Here is a 20,856-nt window from a genome sequence, read left to right on the forward strand (position 1 = left end):
TGGAAGCTTGTTTGCAAATTCGTTTGAATCTCTTAGTTAAGTTTATTTCCTGGTGTCCCCTTTAATCCCTCTTAAAGACACAAGAGTTCTTTCTGAGTAAAGTAGCAAAAAGTTTACTCACATTTCAGTTCACAATTTGATCCATGAAAGGCAGGTTTTTCTTAGTAGTTGCACAAACAAAGTGCGAGTTCATTTCATAGGGAGACTGAGCTCATGTGCTGCTGGCTGAGAGCCAGCAGACAGCAAAATTGCATTAATACAACAAAATGACTGCAGGAGAGCAGCAACAAGGCAGCAAGAATCAAGACTGAGACTGAGAAAATGGCTGCATGACTCAGCTCTTTTATGGAGTCAGCCAGAGCCATGCCCATCTCCCAGGTCACATGCAGGGGGAGGATGCTGCAGACCAGTATAACAGGACGTTACACTGACTGGATGTCCCCCTGTCTTTGCCCACTCTAGGGAAATAAGGAGTGTTGCATTTGACTGTACCAATAGATTACATCCCACAGCTTCTGACTCCACAGTTCTATGATTAGAAGCACAGGGGTACGGCAGGACTTTCCTGTTGCTGTACTAAGCCTCAGGGTTTGAAACTTGGCGTTGCTTTCTGAGCACCTAAGGTTTAGAACAGTAGGAACAAATTTCCATGTTCTTAGCTGTCGGGGAAGGGCTCATCACCTGAAATTCTGCTGGATGTTGAGCTCAGTGTAACACCAGAATATCTTGTTACTTGCTCTAGAGGGGGGGGGGTAAGAGAACAAATTTCACAGTGAGCCAAGATACGTTGGTCTGTTTGACTCCCGCTCATATTGAGGAAGAAGAGAAAAGTATCTGATAACGAAGATGTCATCTGGTGTAGCCAGGTGACCACGGTACATCTGAGCATTTTTGAGTGGAGCACACTGAATGTCTCGTTTCCCACAAGGTATGGCCGGCCCGATCCCTTGCTTCAGAGAGGCTGTGATATGCGTGTCAGCCTACAAATGGCATCGGTGCAGTATGTCCACACTCAGCGCTTTCAAGCAGAAGTGGTGTCTTTCATTCAGCATTTCACTCAGCTGCAGGATGTCTTGGGGCGGCAGAGAGCAGCAATCCAGGGACAGACGGTATGCTTTATAACCTTCCTTTCAGCTTGCAGGAGATGCCTTCCTTCTGAAACACGAGGACCCTCCAAAGGTTACCAGAGGCTTCTCTGCGATTTGAGAGGCCTCCTTGTGATAGCCCTACTGAAAACCTTGAGGCTTTCCCTGCCCTGGGCAGCCAAGGATTAGAAAACACAGTTTTATTATCAAAATTGCATGCATCATAATGGTGGCCCTACGAAAGTAGCTTGTGGAATTTCAGAAGATTGAGTTTGAATGTCCACAACATTTTCCAAGCAAGCAGAATTAGAAATCAGGGCAGCCTACAACAAAACATAGCGAGCTGGCGCATTATTTTGTCATCTGTTCCCCAAACAAAAACTGTGATTTGAGAGCTAGACCTATAAACGATGAGCTCTCCCTTTTTCTGCCATTGCCCCAAAGCACCCCCTTTGGGGGTTTTGAGTGTTTTTAGAGAGATTTTCCTTCAGCTCAGATGCACCTAGAGTATTTCAGAAGTAAGGGGTCCATGGCTTGGCTTTTGAAAAATGGGGGATCTGTGGTACTTAGCTAATTGGGAACCACTGGTATAGACAATGCAGGGTAAATGAACCAATGGTGTGAGCTGATCTAAGGCAGCTTCCTGTGTTTAGAAACTTGTGGGAAACTTTGTGTCAAACAATTTTGTGTAATTTTTTTTTAGTATGGTATTTTAATAGTGATACTTCCCAAGGTGTAGAATTCAGGCAGACTTGGAAGGAACAAAGCTTTTTGGCCATGAGAATTTTTGGTGAGATTGACTGAAACCAGTAGCATGTTTTCAGCATTGTGGTAGTAGCGAAAAATCATTGCTTGATTTTATGTAAAATCTTTACTCTTCTGTACTTTTTTTGGGAGAGGCATAGCATACCTAACCCATGACGTTAATAGGGCGTCTTTTGAACAAGCTCTCTCTTCCCCTAAGGTACGAGATCAGGCCCAGCGAGGCACCAGAGTCCTTCTGGACATCGAAGCTGGCGCTCCTGTCCTCCTCATTCCTGAAAGCTCCAGATCCAACCATCTTATTGTAGCCAATCTCGGGAAACTGAAAGTCAAGAACCGGTTCCTCTTTGCAGGTACCCCTGGTACCTTTTCACTAAAAGATAAGGTAAGACTAATGTACTTGCCTTCACTGTTCTGTACATTGCAGTCGAGCTCAGGAGAGAGTAAAAATGCATTTGTTTTGAAATATTTCTGTCCCCTTTTTCTTTCCCCCCCGAGGACTCAATTTTGCAAGGCGGTGTCTACAAGGATCGTATTCTCTGTGAGGTATCTCCGAGCATCCTTCCTTGCAGAGAGGGTGCTGGGTGTTTGTGCTGAGAACCCACGTGGAATTCAGCTACTATGCACATTTCATTCAAAACACGGTGTCCGTATTTCTAAAACTACTACCGCTGCTGCTATTATAATAATTGACACGATTATTGCTGCAGCAATTAGTTGCAGAATTCCATAAGGGTTGGTTTGGAATTATAGCTTGCGGTGTTCTTTTGCCGTGCCTTTTTAAAGTGCTCTTCAGAAGTGCCTCACCTTCTTTGCAGGTGTCAGTGGAAAGTGGGTGCCAGCTTGTGGTGTAATTCAATGTTCACAGGCATAACGCATCTCCATCTATGTCCCCCATCACCCGTTTTGCCTGGAGTCAGGAGGAGTTGTGCAGCCATCCTTGCTTCTGGGCAGCATACTGTAGAGACGGGTGTCATAGGGTGACAACTGATAGGAAGTGTTTGTGGAGTGGGCAGAGGGTATCTTCAGCTGCAGCTGCTTTTCAGGAAGAACATGCACTTCCAGTAAGGGTCTGCATCGCTGGAGTGAGAATTGCCCCTTGTATATGGAATATTTCATTTGTCATGATATAGCTGAGCTTTTGCTGGCCTGGTTCCTTCCTGACTAAAACTCCCATCAGAACTTGCTAGTACAGCTGTGCTGGCTGGCGATGTAGGGAGTTGTAGCCCAAAACAGTGGAGGCTGGTCCTTTATGACAAATGGGGCACTGCCCCACCAACCTCAGCTTGCTCCCACCTGACAGCCCTTCTCACTTAGCAGCCAGTTCACTGCCTGCCACATTCTTCCTTCTTGCTCTCACTTTTGCCCTTGTGGAACTCGGCAGGGAGGAGGATAGGTAGAAAAGTAGACTTAGCTAACTTTGGCCTGTCATTGACTCTGCCTTCACCTACTGTTAGCTGTCCTCCCTAGAGGGAGAGGATCAATGAGACTGTCGGTCCAGTTCTCTCCAATGGACATCAGCTATCACTGGTCCAAAACATCTGAAGAGGACCAGGTTAGCTGCTCAAGCCCAACTAGTAGCTAGAGAAATAAACAACAAGGACATTTCCCTTTATGGATGTATTTAAAGAAAAAAAAACAACTTGTGGCCCATTGCTTTGAACAGTGAATTTCCCTAACTTTGGACCATCCCCCATTTTTAGCAGGATTCCGTTCAGTTTTCTTCACCACTGGGAACCCCAAAGCACAGCATGAAGAAAACAGCAAGCACTGATGAGTCCAAGACGGCATCATGTTCCTCTGAAGGGTTGTTCATGAAACTGTCCTCTTCTGGACCAAACCTGAGTCGGCTAAAAAGTGACCCAGGAGCAAGTGCTTTGGCTAAGCCACCAAAGATGACCACTTTGCCAGTCCCGGACAGTCCTGGTAAGTTGGAGAGAGCTGGACCGACAGACTCATTGATCTTATTCTCCTGTTCATTTTGTGTTGGTTCTATTCAGATTGGCTACCACTGATGTGGTAAGTTATCCAACAGTCAGGGTGGTCTGGATATGTACCCTGCTCAATGTAGATTTTGAAAGGGTTTTTTGTGGAGCTGTATTTTTGATAGCAAACCCTCCCACCATGGTGCTTAAGTGTGTAACCGAAGAGGGTTAACTCCAAATGGTAAGCATCCTTCACTTGGAGATGGCTTAGAACCGGCCCTTACGATGTAGAGCAATGCTCTGTAGCAAAGAGCACTTTTTGCAGAGCTGGGCAGGGAAAGTAAAATAATTCTGGATTGATCTCTTGCAGAGGAACAAATGTGCCTGCTGGACTGCATCGTGGTTGACCTGCAGGACATGGATATTTTTGCTGCTGAAAGGTACTCAAGAGAATATTCGAAAGCTACGGAAGATGCGAGTGCTGATCTGGTCTTCCCATCCTTCATTGTCAGGCAGACAAGGGGGAGCCTCTTGACTGAACCCTTCAGGCTGAAGTTGCAAGTAGAAAGAAACTTGGACAAGTGAGTTATGTGACTCTGTGATTCCACATTCACCAGGGTGCCCCCCCCCTCCTAAGTTAAGTTCACTTGCATTGGGAAGATTTCAGCTTGTCTTTATGTGGCAGTTTTTCATATATACTTGTGAAGTTTATAAGATCACTTTTCAAACGTTTTCATTAAGTTAGTGTTGAAGAACAGCTTCACGATGCCGAGACATCGTGATGACTCGTGTGCATTTTTCTTTTGTAGGGAGATAAATCACGCGGTGCCCGATATATCTGTTCATGGCATCTTGTCGTCAGTGCATTGTTCCCTGGATCTGAGTAAATATAAACTAATTCGTGGACTCTTGGAAAATAATCTTGGGGAGCCGATAGAAGAATTCATGCGGCCTTATGACTTACAGGACCCAAGAATACATGTGAGAGGAGTGCTCTTTTGCAGTTGAAAAATCTGTCCTGAAATATTTGCATTGTGTTAAGATATAATATAGGCCAGGGGTGGGGAACCTCAGGCTCTCTGGGCCAAATGTGGCCCTCTCAGCCACACCCCTTCACTGGCTCTGCTCCACAACCTCCTTGAATGCTTTTGCCTGGCTGGAATATGTTTCTGGACTCTGGCAATGCCTCTTGCTTCCTTGGACAGAGGATGGAGAGGGGCATATGAATAAGTGTAAAGACTAACCTACAGTACAAAGGTAAAAATCACGTTTACACTTATCGTTTCACCTGCTTTTTCCTCCGGCCCTGCCCACCACTGGCCGTTAGAAGGCTCTCTTGACTAATAAAGGAAAATATTGGTTGGAGAGAGAGGAAGATTCTGAATGTTGAGGCTCTATCAAGCCATAGGAGTCATGTTGAAACGCTTGTTACTGAGTGTGTAGGTGTGGAGAATTTCAGTGGACTGAGAGGTGTGGCGATGAGGTGGAACACAAGTGGGGCTGCCGTAAGCAAAGATTGTGATCCTTCAACTTGGGAGTTGTTCAGAAAATGTTGTGTGCAGTGCAACATGTGGATAGGAAACTGGAATCCTTCTCTGCAACCGTTTTTTGTTCGTTTCTCCTTTTTAGACTGTGTTGAGTGGTGAAGTGTACACTTGTGTGTCTTTCCTAATTGACATGGTCAATGTAAGTCTGGAACTCACTAATCCTCAGGGGAAGGAAGGCTCATTAGCCAGGTACGTTTCCCCACCCTTTCGAGAGAGAGAAAATCTTCTTTACTGCGTTTGATTTTTCTTATCTGGTTGCTTTTTATTTTTCAATTTTTCTCCATGCAAAAGATGAATGATAAAGGACAAGAGGGAGGGTTCAGATGATGAAAGTAGGGGACAATGTAGCTTCCTGTGGGTGACAGGTGGGAAAACTTTGCAGAGGTTTGAAAGAGAAATGTGGCTGATGCATTCTAGTGCTGTCACAAGGCTCTGCCCATTATGTTTGGCCACAGCAAAACTTAAGGTGAAGCCATAATTCCTCACTTTCCCTCGTTTTTTTTCTTTTGTTAGCCAGATTAAGGCTGGCTCAGAAATCCGGTGCCAGGGTGATCTCTGCTTACAGTAGGGAATCAACAGCTCTGTGTATCTTAGATCTGGAGTTGCCAGGGACCTTCTGCATGCAAAGCAGCCACCCTACCATCAAATTACAATCTTTCTCCTTACCCTCCTACACTTAGCTAGGTAATAATAGTGCAGGAAGTTTCCTTACACCAACTATTGACCCGTCTAGCTTGTTGTTTTCCATACTGACCAAGTTCCAGCTCTCCATCTCCTTGTACTTAATTTTCCCACCAGCCACAATGGGTTGCATCCAATGCTAGACCCATTGAAATGAACAGCTTATCACTCATTTTGGTCCATTAATTTCAGTGGGTCTGCTCGTGAGTAAAACTCAGTTGGCTACAACCCAGTTCTTCCAGGGGGAAGTGGAGGAAGTGTATGCTACAATATGCAAATATGAGCAGAATATTTGGAAACTGTTTGGAAGCATTTTGTGAGGTGCTTTGTTTTGTTTGGTCTCCCTTGCTTCAAATTCCTTTAGGTTTGACTTTAAGAAGTCCAAATTGCTCTTTGAGGGTTTCTCAAACCAAACCAAATCCATCAACTTGGTTTCACATTCCATGATGGCATTTGACACGCGGTACACAGGGCAGAAGATGGCTTCGGGAATGCCAAACGTGTTCAACTGTATCTTCCAGTCATCGAAGAACAGCAGTACTCAAGGAGCAATACAGATTGAGCTGCATTACAGGTAGGAGGAGCCCGAGATCACTGTGCCACTGAGACCGAGCTAGATGAGACAGACAGCCCAGTATTGGCCCAGGTGAAACAGGTGGCCTTCAGCTTGGTTTTCAGCCTGCAGGCCTAAGGGTCACTGAGGACTTGAGCCTCTGTGTCAAGGCCACCTTTTCAGGCAAGATTTCATGGTCTCCACGGCATCGCTTGGTCCATTAACATTTATAATTAAGAACATAAGAAGACCCCTGCTGGATCAGTCCAAAAGCCCATCACAGTCCAGCATCCTGTTCTGAAGGTGACCAATCAGGTGCCTTTGGGGAGCCAACAAGGGGGCTTGAAATGAAACTAGTGCGACTGGATATTGGAGCACAGCTGGCAGCTAAAGAACCCATGCCAAGCTGCTGAGCTGTTTGAAGTATATCCTTTCGAACCATCGATGTCACAGCATCGATACTAGAAAAAAAGATGGATCGCAACCATCATGTAATCAGCTCAATGACTTGCTTGCTTAATACTCCCCCGAAATAATTTCAGAATGATGGATGCTTAAAAGTGGGCAATTGGGGTTGATAGAAGGTGCATAAAACATACTCATTGCTCACCTCTCTCCCTGCTAGATCTACCAAGGATTCCTCCTGCTTCACAGTTGTTCTGAACAACCTCCGCGTGTTTCTCATCTTCGATTGGCTAGTGCTTGTCCACGACTTTCTGCAGACACCCAGTGACACCAAAAAGGAGTCCAACATCACTCCTTCCCGACAGCGCAATTACAGCAGTGAAGCCGCTGTTGTTCCCAAAGCAGTGAAGTGTGGGATAGTTACAAAGCGTTCTTCCCTTCAGGTCTCTGCTGAAAAGCAGTTGGAGGTCAAGGTAAACGTGACAGGTAAGGCAAGAACTCGGGAGGCAGGGAAGGGAAGGGCTGGGGGAAGCAACCCAGGCTTCTATCCACATTATTTGTGCATCATTCTATCATACAGTGGGGGGGGGGGTGAGAGAGGAAGAGATGAAGCCCAGGGATAGAGCATCTGCTTTACACATAGAAGGTCCCAGGTTCAATCCCTGGCATTTCCAGGTGGAGTTGGGAGAGTTTCCTGCCTGAAAACCCAGAGGACCACTGCCAGTCAGTGTGGACAATGCTGAGATAGATTATACTGTTCTCAGTATCAGGCACAGTTTACTATATTCCTGTTGCCGTCCTAAACCATTACGGTAGGGATGACTCAGGTTCAGCCTGGATAGACCTGCTTGGCAGGGTGAAGAGGGAACAGCCAGTCTGTGTTAACCCTGATTTTCTCCCGCTTCTCTGCCCACACCACACCCCATTCTAGAGTTTGCCACCATGGTTAGGGACAGTAGCTCTCGGAGTTCTGTGTCTACACCCAGCATTCTGCGAAGTGTTGAATGTGGCTGCAAAGATAAACAGAAATGATGAGCCAAGTGTGTTATTTGGCCATTGCTGAGAATTAGCTACCTTTCTGTGATGCTTGATGGAGAGTCCCGTGCATCTGAAAAGTTTGTTCCTGTGCCTCAGAAATTTTAAAAAGCTGTTAGGTAAAGGTACCCCTGACCATTAGGTCCAGTCGTGGACGACTCTGGGGTTGCGGTGCTCATCTCGCTCTATAGGCCGAGGGAGCAGGCGTTTGTCCGCAGACAGCTTCCGGGTCATGTGGCCAGCATGACTAAGCTGCTTCTGGCGAACCAGAGCAGCGCACGGAAACACTCTACCTTTCCGCCGGAGCGGTACCTATTTATCTACTTGCACTTCGACATGCTTTCGAACTGCTAGGTTGGCAGGAGCTGGGACCGAACAACGGAAGCTCACCCCGTTGCAGGAATTCAAACTGTTACTTGCCTCGATTTTCTCATTTTGTGACATCTGACTTTCCATACTAAGCTGGAGAGAGAATGTTGACACTATCCAAAACCCATTAACCAACAGGAGAAATGCTTGTCATGTTTCCCTTCAGATACTGAATTTGTGGTGGTCGAAGACATGTCCTGTGCGGATACCAATGCAATTATTCTGAAGGGGACCACGGTTCTCACATACAAACCCAAACTAGTGGATCGCCCTTTCTCAGGCAGTTTGTCTGGCATTGAGGTAAGAGCGCATCTCTCCTGCTGCCTGATGCAATTCTAGCAGGCGATGATGTTCTTTTTTGGGGGGTGGAGGAAGCTTACCGGTCATCCTAATGCAGAGGGGTTCCCAAACTCTGGTCCACAGGAGTTCCCAAATTGTGGTCAGGTGGTCCGCAGCATGTCTGCATTGAATATCCATATAGATCTTGAATTGTGTTTTGTTGCTTCTTGTTATATTGTATTTTATTGCACTGCAAAGTGTAATGCCATGAAATACAAGAAATAAAAGAAGCAATAAAAGCAACAATTAAAAATCAGACAGCATCTAGGGCAGTGCATCACAATTGCTACAACAGACAAGAAAATGAATGAAGCTGTCTCCTAAAGTGTATCATGAGAGCTTTAAATAATTTACTAGGGTAGGATCCTGCACATGCATAAAAGCTGTATCTCACTATAACTTCGACCAGACTTCGAAAGTCCACTGCCTTGCCCTGTCTCTCCCCCCCCCCCCCAGCATATTTTGGGCATCACAAGGTGTGGGAAGGGAGAACATTGTGTTGGCGGAGGACCACAGACATAGTGCTTGATCTCTGTTCCATGTCACCTAGGTTTTTTCATGCCGACTGGGAAACGAGCAGGAAACGGCACTCTCGATCATCGACCCTGTACTAATTCAAGTTGAACTTGTGGGGAATTCTTCATATCCAAGTGGCTCAGGATTGTTGGATGCCTTCAACAGTGAAGACTTCCCGCCTGTTTTAGAGGTAATGCTCTAAATCAGCCTGTGGTGGCTGGGGTTGATGAAAGTTGCCTCCCCAAACATCTGGATGGGGCAGCCTTCTCTAAATGATTGTGTTCAGCGTTCTCAAATATACATGCAAGCTACCCTGCAAAGGGTGTCATAATTGCTTTCCTTGAAAGTGTCATAATAACCTGTAAAACGACTGAGTTGGGTGTTGGTTGTGTTAAGTTTAGCCTGGAGGAAGGAATTCTGAGAAGTGATATGAGAGCCATCTTCAAATATCTGAAGGGCTGTCACTTGGAAGATGGAGCAAGCTTGTTTTCTGCTGCTCCAGAGAGTAGGACTCCAGAGAGTAGGACCCGAACCAATGGATTCAAATAGCAAGGAAGGAGATTCCGACTAAACATTAGAACAGCTTGACAGTGGAACGGACTGCCTTGGAAGCTGGTGGGCTTTCCTTCCTTGGAGATTTTTAAAGAGAGGTTGGATGGCCATTTGCCAGGGATTCTCCAGCTGCGATTCCTGAATCGCAGCCAGTTGGACTAGATGACACCTGCAATCCCTTCCAACTCTGCAATTCTATGATTCTATGAAACCTTACTTTAAACAAAAATAACAAGCCATATAGCTGCTTGTAAAGATGTGCCCTTTTAGAACAAAGTTATGTCCTAGGACACCGGGGGGGGGGGGATATTGTATTTTTTGGAACAAGGGAATGGTTTCAGACACCAGTGAACAGATCCTAATCTGAAATTTATATATGACTTTCTTGCCAACTTAATTCGCTTCACAGGGCAGATATTTTCCCCATTTTCTTCCTTGGTATAAATGGATTATTTCAACACTGGGATAGGGATACTGTGGCCTTCTAGAGGTTGCTCATTTCATCCCTGGCCATTTGTCATGTTGAATGGGGCTTCTGGGGTTGCAGCCCAACAACATCTGGAGTGCTACATCTGGGTTCCCCATTGCTGCTTTAAACTCCGCATTTGATAGAAAGTTCATGGCTTCAGTTCTAAGAGATTTGTAACATTTAACATCTGTCTTTGTGTTTCAGATTCTGATTTAATTTTAAACCAGGTTGTTTTAAAAGAGAAACGTACAGGGTTTTTTTAATGGTTTAATTAATAGGGTCAAGTAATAAATTGTTTTTAATCCACTTCTGTATTCTTTAGACATTCCGGCTTGCTAATTTCTCTTTGCTGCTGTTTCTAATTTTTATTCAGATTCAGTTACAAGCATTGGATATCAGGCTGTCTTACAATGATGTCCAGCTGTTTCTGGCCATTGCAAAATCCATTCCTGGTCAGACCAGCAACGCTGTGCCAGACCCGGCTGCTGCTTCAGATGCCAGGACCACAGCTTCTCCTTCTCCTGCTGCTTCATCTTGGGTAAATGAGATCTCGGGACTGTTGTCGGAAACCATAGAAACGTACAAGCACACTTTGGATCCCGTTCTTGGTATGAATGCATTTTTTAAAGCTAAACTTGTGTTACTTTCGCCTTAAGTAATCCATTGCTGAGGTCATGCATAAGATTTAGCACGACATACGTGGGTAGTTTGATTAATTTTGTTTAACTAAAAGATACAAATGAAAATAATAGACGATACAATAAAAAGGAGATTGTCTGAATGTGATATCACAATCATATCGCTTGCTTATCCATCCCCACCCGCCAAAAAATCCTTTATTAATTACATTTTTCAATGCTTGGTACAGATATGACACCCAGTGTCATATACTCTCATATCTCTTGCCTTTGAGTGAGCAAACAAACCAGGAAGTCTTCCATTACTGTTGTCATCTAAACCAGGAAACCATGGTTAACAGCTTGGGAATAATAGCCTGCTTGCTAATCACAGATTCCTGGTTCAGATGACACAGGAATGGAGGACTTCCTGATTTGTTTTCCTGCTCGCAGCCAAAAAGTGTGTTCCTATCTCAACTTATGCAAAGATGATAATCGGAGCTCAGCCAGTATGACAGCTTATATTTGTTATAGCAGTTCTAGGCCATTGGGATGTGGCTTCATAATGACAGAAGTATATCTACAGTCTAACATTGGTTGGCTTGTCCCCAACCTTGCTCATTGTGTTAATTGTTTATTGTTTATGCTACACCAATAATAGTGGGAGGCGGGTGGCGCTGTGGGTTAAACCACAGAGCCTAGGGCTTGCCGATCAGAAGGTCGACGGTTCAAATCCCCGCGACAGGGTGACCTCCCGTTGCTCGGTCCCTGCTCCTGCCAACCTAGCAGTTCGAAAGCACGTCAAAGTGCAAGTAGACAAATAGGTACCGCTCCGGCAGGAAGGTAAATGGCGTTTCCGTGTGCTGCTCTGGTTCACCAGAAGTGGCTTAGTCATGCTGGCCACATGACCTGGAAGCTGTACGCTGGCTCCCTCAGCCAATAGAGCGAAATGAGCGCCGCAACCCCAGAGTCGGTCACGACTGGACCTAATAATCAGGGGGCCCTTTACCTTTGCCTTTCAACTGATAATACTACTTTTCTTGAAAATAGAATTGTTCCTTGTGTTTTGCTATTGACTGCTTCTGTAAAATATTTTGGCGGGGAAACAGCAGGAAGTGTATATGCGTTCAGGCCTTAATAGCAACTTACTATTTAATTGCAGAGTTGCAGCTGGCCCGACTGCAGGAACTGGGGTTTAGCCTAGATGACTGCCGCAAAGCTCTGTTAGTGTGCCAAGGTATGATTATTTTTGTGTGACTTGCAGATCTTATGAAATCATCCTTGTAATAGTTTGCTGTAGCAAAACAGGAGTGCATTCCATCCTTTGCAGGTGGACAATATTGTCGGTCCACAACTTTTTTTCTCATCTCTCCCCCTCCCCTGCCCCTCAGTGCCATAACATGGATTGCCCTTACCCTGTTTTTGTGAAGATGTGATTTTCAACTAGAGGGGTGGGACCTGCTACCAGGCAATGGCCTGATCTAAGGAGGGCTGCAACAGCCCTACCAGATGCTTAAAGTGCACTTTTGTGTTAAAGGTTGGAAAAAGTTGAAGACTACCAGTATAAACCGTTCTTATCATTTTATTTTTATTGTTTATTGAATTTATATACCTCCCTATACCCAGAGGTCAATAACCTTCCTCCAAGATCATCCAGATAAATAGTCAGGATGACAATAAAACTGTCGTGGTGAGGAAAGAGGTATGGTCCTTCTTTTGTCTGCTCAAAGCATGATTTTATTCCTTCTGGCTACGTATATAGGCATGGAGGCCGTTTCTTTGGCATTGGGTATGCTAAAGGAAATGTGTGTCCAATTAGATTGATAGATAATATTAACCTCGTGGCACTTTGAAGGCTTCTGTTTTTATTTTATTTTTAGCTCAACCCAATGTTTTCAAGTACAAAGGGACAAGCCTGCATAATTGGGAAAGAGACAGTTTCCTTTTGACGTCCTTCCTGCTTTGCATTGCTTAGTAGGTGTCTGATCGCTTGCTTGTTGTGCACTCAGGTCAGCTGAAGAAAGCAGCAAGTTGGTTGTTCAAGAATGCCGAGCCTTTGAAGTGTGCACCGTTGGATTCCAGCCACCGTGATATCCAGGGCCCCATGGCTCTGCGCTTAATCTCTGGAGTAGAAATCAAAGCAGACAGCATCTGCATTTGCTTTATCGACGACTGCATGGACTGTGATGTTCCCTTAGCCGAGCTAACCTTTTCACGTAAATATTCCCACTTTATTTGCAGCCGTTGCTGCTGCAGAGTTTGCTGGTTGTCACATGGCTTGCGTGGTCGATCTGCCAGGTGGTGCAGCCAGCTGATATCGGCCTAGACTCTAAAGGCCTGGGCATGCTGTAGCAGAGTCCAAGGAGCAGCCAGAAACTTTGAGAGAGATGGTAGTTGCATTAGTCACAAGCGTTTATTAAGTATATCTCAGGAGATAGAAAAACATTCCCGCTCCTTCTTCATCAGCACAGCAGAAAACAAAAGCAAAGGCTATACACAAACGGAAGTGTAGACAGACATGTGACATGCAATAGCTACATGCCTGTCCATAAGGTGGAACTGAATTCCCAACAATTTTAAGGTTCTTGGAAATCCATCCCTTCACTTGGGAAGTTAGCCACATAAGCTTCAGTCAACGCTCAATGCTGGTCAGGGGGTGGTATGTAGAATTGCAAGTTTGTAAGAACCTGAGGATCAGTCCTTGTGCAGCAAGGTGGGCTTTTGGAATAATGCCTAGCATTAACCAGAATTTACCCAGCACCTTCCGCCATTAACAGGGAAAGAAAAGCATGCCCCGGCTGTTAAGTGCCTTTAAGAGAAAGAGTGAGTTTAGGAAGGCAACACCTGAGACCTCAAGCTGGGTTGCTGGGCTACACACCAGTCTCCACAAACCAATGAATCCATCAGTCTCAGCCCACTGTTAATGTCAAACAAGTCTGCCAGTAAAGTATTTTGAGTACCAGAGGAGGAAGAAAGGAGAGGTGGAGTCTCAAAATAGCAAAAAACCAAAAAGGAGCAATTAATGGCCCAACACATTTCTGAAGATACTCAAGAGTTAATTAGGCTGGTTAGTTTGCAGTTCATGGGCATAGGACACAATGCTGTACATCTAAGTACTCCAAGGAAGAATATATTGGAAACGTGATGCCATTTAATTTGCCTTTGTTTTGCACCTTTGAGTGCCCCCCCCTTCTCCCATCTTTTGGTTACGACTACTTCTGATGCTTCAGTGTGCTTTAAAAAGAAAAAAAACTAGCGAGGGTGTGTGTGTGTTTGTGTGGTTAAATGCATACCTGGATAGAGCCAAACCAAAATGATGAACTGAAAAATGTTTGTTAACTATGGGCTGAGGCTGGGTGGGGATATGATTTTTATTTTATTTTTTAATGGTTGAAAAGTTGCTCATCAATTTTTGTATAAATGGTTTAATTTCAGACCTGAATTTTCTCCAGCATCTAAGAGCCAGCCCTGAAGGTTATGCGAATTTTACACTCTCGGGAGATTACTATAACCGCGAGCTTTCGGGTAAGAAGGGTGGGGAGCTTCATGATCAAATGTGGCTCTTCAAGCCCCTCTATCTGGCCCTCAGGGTTTTCCTGTGGCGGTCATCACCTACTGGCCCTGCTTTGCATCTTCTTTGTGTGTTTTTGTCTGGCTGGAATGTGTTCTTGAACTCCGATTACGCCTCTTGTTTGCCTGGATGGAGGGCAGAGATGTGGGGGGGGGGGTAGCCTATTGTACAGAGGCAGCATTTACATTCATTGCTCTGTACGCTTTTGCCTCTAGCCCCATCCACCACTGCCATTGTGACCCCCTGGAAAGTCGCACGAAAGGAAACGTAAATCTCAGGCTAAAAAGGGTTTCCTACCCTTGAGGATAAGTGTTTGTGTATTCCAGCATTTGGCGTTCAGAGAGGTGCTGATTTGCCACCATGGCTAGCAGCCATTTACCTGAGTTCGCTGTACATCTGAGAATACTCGATTTTTTGAAAAGAAAAGAGAAAAGACCTGTTTCTGTTTTTATGCTACCTGAGAAGCAGGTAGTTAGACTGGGGTACTTCTGGTTGCATTTGAAGCTGCAGTTACTTGAATAAAGCATAATACTGTAACATAAAATGCACTGCAGCATGTATGAAACTGGCATGACTGGCATGCAAAATCCGTGTTTTAACCCGCCATGATGATTGGTCTGTTTTCCTCTGTTTCTCCCAGGCTGGGAGCCTTTTATTGAGCCCTGGCCGTGCTCTGTGTCCTGGCAGCAGCAGTTAGCCAGCCGCCTCCACCCTTCCCGGTTGAAGCTGGAAGTGAAAGCAAAGCATCGTTTGGACATCAACATAACTACTGTGTTAATCGGTATGTCAGGCCTTAGTATCCAACAGAGTAAACCCACTTAATTTAACCAGCCTAAGTTAATCTTGCCCATCAATTCAGTGTGTCTGTTATCAGTAGGACTAGCATTGGCTGCAACCCTTGGCTTTGTTTGCATCTTTCCCTAAGCCTAATTTTTGGGGAAAGGAACCCTGCAGGCACCAGAGAAGTCATTGGTTGTGCAATTTTTTTTATCTTCAACCTGACCTGTGCTGTATTTTCTTCTTCTTCTGTTTCTCTGTCTGCCTCTAGAGCAGTATGCCAGCACCAAGCAATCATGGATGGCAGATTATTGCAAGCAGGAGAAGGAAGTAGAGGAAGTTGAATCTGAAGACTGGATGGGCTCTTCAGTCGACCCTCCATCCTTTGGACAAGGTATGACTTTGACTCCCTTTTTTTGTTTAGCTTGTGATTGCACATGCCACACTGTAGCTGTAGAATGAGACCTTCATAATATTGCTCTAAGTAGAATGCTTAGGGCACAGCCTTTAGAGTTCTCCCCACTCTATGCTTCATTCCTCTCTGATAATTCGCTGTTGGGCAATTTGGCTTCAAACTGAGCGCTTGTTACCACCTGTCTGTAACTTCTATGTGTATAATACTCTATTACACAAAAGGTCTGTTTGCCACAGAGCCCTTTTCTGGCTCACTTTATTTCATGTTTACACCCTGCTCCCAGTGGACATCCACGCCAACACCCTTTCAGCCTCCTGCGTGGCCCCAAGCCCAACTTCCCAATGTTTGTCCCAAGCTCCTACCTGCACTGCCAGCCAGTCCCAATCTCTTAACCAGGATCCTGGCTCTTGCATGACCTTCCTTCCCGCTCTCCCAGCTGTTTGGGCACAAGCCCCGCTCAGATTGAGAAGACTGTGAATAGGTGCTGAAGCGACTTCTAAACCCTAGATCTTCCCATCCTCACTTCTTTGCCTTGGGACTGCTTCCCAGTCAGATGCCTCTGGTCTTACACCCCTCATGGTATTAACAACTCTTAGAGAGAGTGACTGAGATGGTAGGAGCATCATTGATACACAAGGGGCAGTAATGCATTGCAGCTTCTGTTAAAACCTTAGTTCTCTGTCTTTTAAAAATAAATAAATAAATAAATGATTTCTTTGATGCAAAATCCTGAAAATGAAATGATGATATCAAGCTTTCTTTTGCACCTACTTTCCCCCAGTATCACCATATTTTTGTTGCAGTATTCCACATCCATGTTGGCCTGGTTCACATGCAGCTCTAAACCATGGTTTAATTTGATTGTCCAAAGCTGGCCTAGCATCTTAACCATGGCTTATTAACCACAGGTCAGCCACACCCATGATGGTTCATTGTTCATGGTTTACATTAACCATGGCTTGGTGTTGCATGTAAACCCGCTCAATGACAGGGGCTCTTTCTCTGGCTGTGTGATACGCTTTCTGCTCATAACTTCCCCTCCTTTGGGTATGTGCAACAATCTTGCCTGTATATCTGCATTTTCCCCTTCCTTGCTAATGTTGTCTTTCCTGTCTGCCAGGCCTTCCTCTTGTCTACCTTAGAACTAGGAGTACAGCCAGTCTGACTAACCTAGAGCACCAGATGTATGCTAGAGGTACTGTATTGCAAAGTTGAGATGCTTTGCTCTTTCCCAGAAATGTCTTGTATAGCAGATAGTTGTTGCTTCTGTTGTCACTTGTCAAAAGGAGCCAATGAGACCTGTTAAAGTGCTTGCTGTGTGGCATAATTAAATCCTACTGGACATTGGGATATGTGTTGATCAAACTCAATATGAACATTTTTTTCTATCAAAGCTGGCCAGGCTTTAGTGAGCTCCTGTGCACATGCCCACTTGGATTTCTCACTTCCCTCTCTTCGGATGGTGTAAATAAATAAAAAAAAACAACTAAGCTTCCACTTACTGGAAATTCCATTTCCAGTGAACCTACTTCACACGTTGGTGTGTTAGGGGGTAAAATTAAGGTTGCTGTGGAATCCAGGGCCTGAGAAGAAGGGTGCAGTCCTTGAGTTCCCAGCAGTCTCTCCTAGTATGTAGGCTCAGCAGATGTTTCAGTCAGATTCCCACTGGACAGACAGATGTCCAGTAGGGGTTTTTATTTTATTTAGCATAAAGTAAATGAACATTCATGGCCTTTCCCAGCAAAAAGTTCACAGACTTACAAACTTAGAAACAAAGTAAGGGAAACTTTATGAGTGAAGCACCACCATGTACGGATTGGTCCTAAAGCCGAACTCTGCTTTTATACCTTTTAACCTCACCGCTAATGGCTATTAATTTCTCATCTTATAACTATTAGTATCTGTGCAAAACCTAACAATACATTTTGTTTAATGATTGGGTAATCTTTAAAAGGCTAAAAATCCTTAAGACATGAAAACACCGCTTTGATTCTATCTTAATTTCTGAGCTATAGCTCTCTGGTGTCTCTGCAGAAAGTTCTCTTATACCAGGGGTCCCCAGACTACGGCCCGGGGGCCGGATGCGGCCCAATTAGCCTGCCAATCCGGCCCGCGACGACCCCCGCCGCCGCCGCCTGCCCTTATGGTGCGCAGCGCGGCAGCGCTCTTCCGGGTTGGGAAAAAAGCGCCGAAAATCCTTTCGGCGCATGCGTATGGGCCTCTCCCGACCCGGGAGAAGTCATTTCTGGTGCACTTCCGGGTCGGGGGAGGCCCATGTGCATGCGCACAATGGATTTTCGGCGCTTTTTCCACCCGGGAAGCGCGCCGCCGCGCCAGTAAGCGCCTGTGCGCATGCGCACGGGCGCGCACTTCCCCGCCCGCCGGCCCGCACAGGCGCGCGCTCCCCCGCCCTCCGGCCCGCCGCGCGATCGGCGCGGTGGGAACCGGCCCAAACGCCGGTAAGTCTGGGGACCCCTGTCTTATACCTAACTCTGTACCTACACCTGCTCAATCACAAAAAATGCAAACTCACAAAATATTCTTAAGTAAATTTCCACTCAGGCTTCCCAAACTAATATGTAACAACTCAAAAGGCTGGTCCCATTTTGAGTGAAACGGGGTTTGTATCCTACTTTTTTCACTAGCTCCACCCCCCCCGGGCTTTACCCAAGCAAAAAAGAAAAGTATTGCCTTCTCCCCAGCAAGGGTGCCAGGCTTCTCCTTAACTGGAAGCAATGCACAACACACTCTTTGCAGTGTTTCAGGCAAATGAACAATCTAACCCAGCTGACTGGGAATTATTTGGAGAGGGTGATCTCTAGCCCAGCATTTGAAAATTTGGGAGAAGGCTGTATTCAGCTGGTCAAGCTAGGAACGCCGCCCGTAGCTGGAGCAGCGTCCGATCCCAGCAGGAGAAGAATAAGCCCTGCAGGTCAGTGCCCATAGCTTCCTAACTTCTTTTCCCTCCTCCTTCCCTCACAGCTGAAATGAAGACGCTAAAACGCAGGCAGCCTTTTGTGCCGTTTGCCCTTCGAAATCACACGGGTTGCACTCTGTGGTTTGCCACTTTGACAACAACTCCGACCCGGTAAGGAATTTGGGGTGGGGAGGAGGAGGTGAACGCAAATCCCCAAACCCAGAGGTTTGAAGGATTCCTTTTCTTGAAGCAGACTGGCAGATTTGTTCAGACAGATTCCCGCACCCCCAAATTATTGTGTCATGAAAACACAAGGCAAAAGCAAGTGTATATGTTTGTCTGCGTAGGATAGATACTGAAGACTTTTATGTTGCCAAAGCAAGGTCCACACAAAAACTGACAGTCTGGTATGACGTTTGCTTTTAGTGCTGCTCTGTCTCACAGCGGAAGCCCAGGAGTCATCCCGGAGGAAAACAGATCGTTTCTGGATGGCACGCATAAAGTCAGCGAGTGGCGAGAAGTTCTTACTGGTGAAGAGGTCCCCTTTGCATTTGAAGCCAAAGGGAAACAGCGACACAGGTGACACATATTGAAACCATGTTGTGATTATCCACTGTGATGGTCTTGCATTTCGATGCTTCAGGTTTTGACTGTCCACCTTGGAGAAGGTAACTTTTAACTGGAATTTGAATGGCCCTTTAGTGGATCAGCTGAAAGCTCCAGTGCGCTGCATGCAGCAAGTTCCAGGATCTGTTGCAGCAGCTCCCAGTAAGGCTGAGATCCCTTGTGTGAAAGCCTGGAGAGCCATGTGGACAAGTTGCAGGGAACTGTAGACCCTCCACATGTTGTTGGATTCCAGTTCCCATCATCCCCAGCTAGCGTGGTCAGAGATAAAGAGAGTTGTTGTCCAGCAACATCTGGCAGGCCAGAGGTTCCTGGACCAGTGGTCTGACTCTGTATAAGGCACCTTCATATGACCCAATAGTGTTTTGCTAGTTAAAGTCAGCTGGTCCTTTAATCGGGAAGCGTTTAGTTTTGGTGTTAAGAGATAATGCTCTTTTATGTTATTATTATTTTTTTGCAACAATGTGAATTTGGAAACTCTTCACTGTTGCTTTGATCTTAATGTTAATCTGCTTTATTTTAAAACTTAACAGGCACACACACGACCTAAGAATTCACCAGCTGCAAGTGAGAGTAAATGGCTGGGAACAAGTCAGTCCAGTGTCGGTAGACAAAGTAGGAATATTTTTCCGGTATGCAGCTCCTGATAAGAGCACATCTTCCTCTACTGTAAGTCCTGATGCTTCCTTCCTTCCTTCCTCCCTCCCTCCCTCCCTCCCCCCCCCATTTTAGTAGTTGGTGCTGTTTGGCTGTTCCCTTCCCTCAACTTCCTTTCCCCAGCTGTATCAAAGTAGGTCTGTGCATTGATAAAAGACTACCAAAAAAAGCAAGTGGAAGATGAGGCTGTCAACAGTCACTAGTATGATGGAGTTTCTACTTTGCCCCCATGGTCAGGTGTAGTAATGCTTCTGAATGCTAGTTGCTGGAAACCGCAGGAGGGGTTTATCTTGTGCTCGATTCCTGCTTACAGGCTTCCCATGGGCATCAGGCTGGCCACCATGAAAACAGTATGCTGCACTAGATGGCCCGTTGGCCTAATCCAGCAGGCTCTTCTCATGTTCTTATGTGTATTAGAAAGGCATGTGCATGGGACGCGGGTGGCGCGTGGTCTAAACCACTGAGTCTCTTGGGCTTGCCGATCAGAAGGTCGACGGTTCGAATCCCCACAACAGGGTGAGCTCCGGTTGCTCTGTCCCAGCTCCTGCCAGCCTAGCAGTTAGAAAGCGCACCAGTGCAAGTAGATAGGTACCACTGCAGAGGGGAAGGTAAACAGCATTTCCGTGCACTCTGGCTTCTGTTGCACCAGAAGTGGTTTAGTTATACTGGCCATATGGTGTGGAAAGCTATCTGTGGACAAACACCGGCTCCCTTGGCCTGAAAGCGAGATGAGCGCCATAACCCCACAGTCGCTTTTGACTGGACTTAACTGTCCAGGGGTCCTTTACCTTTACCTAGAAAGGCATAGCATACATTTGTAAGCTGCACAGAGATTTTACCACAGTCAAGCAGTGTATAAATGTTGCTGGATAATTAAATAGATTTTTAAAATATAAATCATATATACATGGGCACTGTTTATACAAAGCAAGATCCTCTCAAACTGCTACCAGCCTGTTTGCCATCATGAGCCAGCCAATGTGCTCCAGGGACTTCATTGTCCTCTGCAAAGATGACAACTGTGGCTAAAAGCCAGGTGT

The 20,856-nt window shown here is 45.7% G+C and overlaps 1 protein-coding gene across 14 annotated transcripts in view; it reads left to right on the plus strand.

Annotated features, from left to right (window-relative positions):
* Positions 1 to 20,856, plus strand: part of VPS13D (vacuolar protein sorting 13 homolog D) — a 116,605-nt gene that overhangs the window by 33,466 nt on the left and 62,283 nt on the right. For 8 of the 14 annotated variants that reach the window (XR_015950462.1, XM_088671709.1, XM_088671711.1 and 5 more), the window contains 21 exons: positions 929 to 1,109; positions 2,050 to 2,232; positions 2,346 to 2,393; positions 3,551 to 3,773; positions 4,143 to 4,353; positions 4,582 to 4,753; positions 5,402 to 5,508; positions 6,365 to 6,574; positions 7,179 to 7,444; positions 8,529 to 8,662; positions 9,252 to 9,407; positions 10,612 to 10,846; positions 12,018 to 12,092; positions 12,865 to 13,071; positions 14,291 to 14,380; positions 15,067 to 15,207; positions 15,475 to 15,597; positions 16,739 to 16,813; positions 18,601 to 18,706; positions 18,962 to 19,114; positions 19,693 to 19,828. Coding sequence is in view for 13 of the 14 variants with exons in the window: in XM_088671709.1 (XP_088527835.1) it covers positions 929 to 1,109; positions 2,050 to 2,232; positions 2,346 to 2,393; positions 3,551 to 3,773; positions 4,143 to 4,353; positions 4,582 to 4,753; positions 5,402 to 5,508; positions 6,365 to 6,574; positions 7,179 to 7,444; positions 8,529 to 8,662; positions 9,252 to 9,407; positions 10,612 to 10,846; positions 12,018 to 12,092; positions 12,865 to 13,071; positions 14,291 to 14,380; positions 15,067 to 15,207; positions 15,475 to 15,597; positions 16,739 to 16,813; positions 18,601 to 18,706; positions 18,962 to 19,114; positions 19,693 to 19,828 (3,232 nt within the window). In the remaining variant the exon portion in view is untranslated. The remainder of the gene's footprint in view (positions 1 to 928; positions 1,110 to 2,049; positions 2,233 to 2,345; positions 2,394 to 3,550; positions 3,774 to 4,142; positions 4,354 to 4,581; positions 4,754 to 5,401; positions 5,509 to 6,364; positions 6,575 to 7,178; positions 7,445 to 8,528; positions 8,663 to 9,251; positions 9,408 to 10,611; positions 10,847 to 12,017; positions 12,093 to 12,864; positions 13,072 to 14,290; positions 14,381 to 15,066; positions 15,208 to 15,474; positions 15,598 to 16,738; positions 16,814 to 18,600; positions 18,707 to 18,961; positions 19,115 to 19,692; positions 19,829 to 20,856) is intronic. The other 6 variants (XM_035120294.3, XM_088671713.1, XM_088671714.1 and 3 more) reach the window with 4 other exon arrangements.

This window comes from Zootoca vivipara, chromosome 6 (assembly GCF_965207765.1).
Source record: "Zootoca vivipara chromosome 6, rZooViv2.hap1.1, whole genome shotgun sequence".
Lineage (NCBI taxonomy): Eukaryota > Metazoa > Chordata > Lepidosauria > Squamata > Lacertidae > Zootoca > Zootoca vivipara.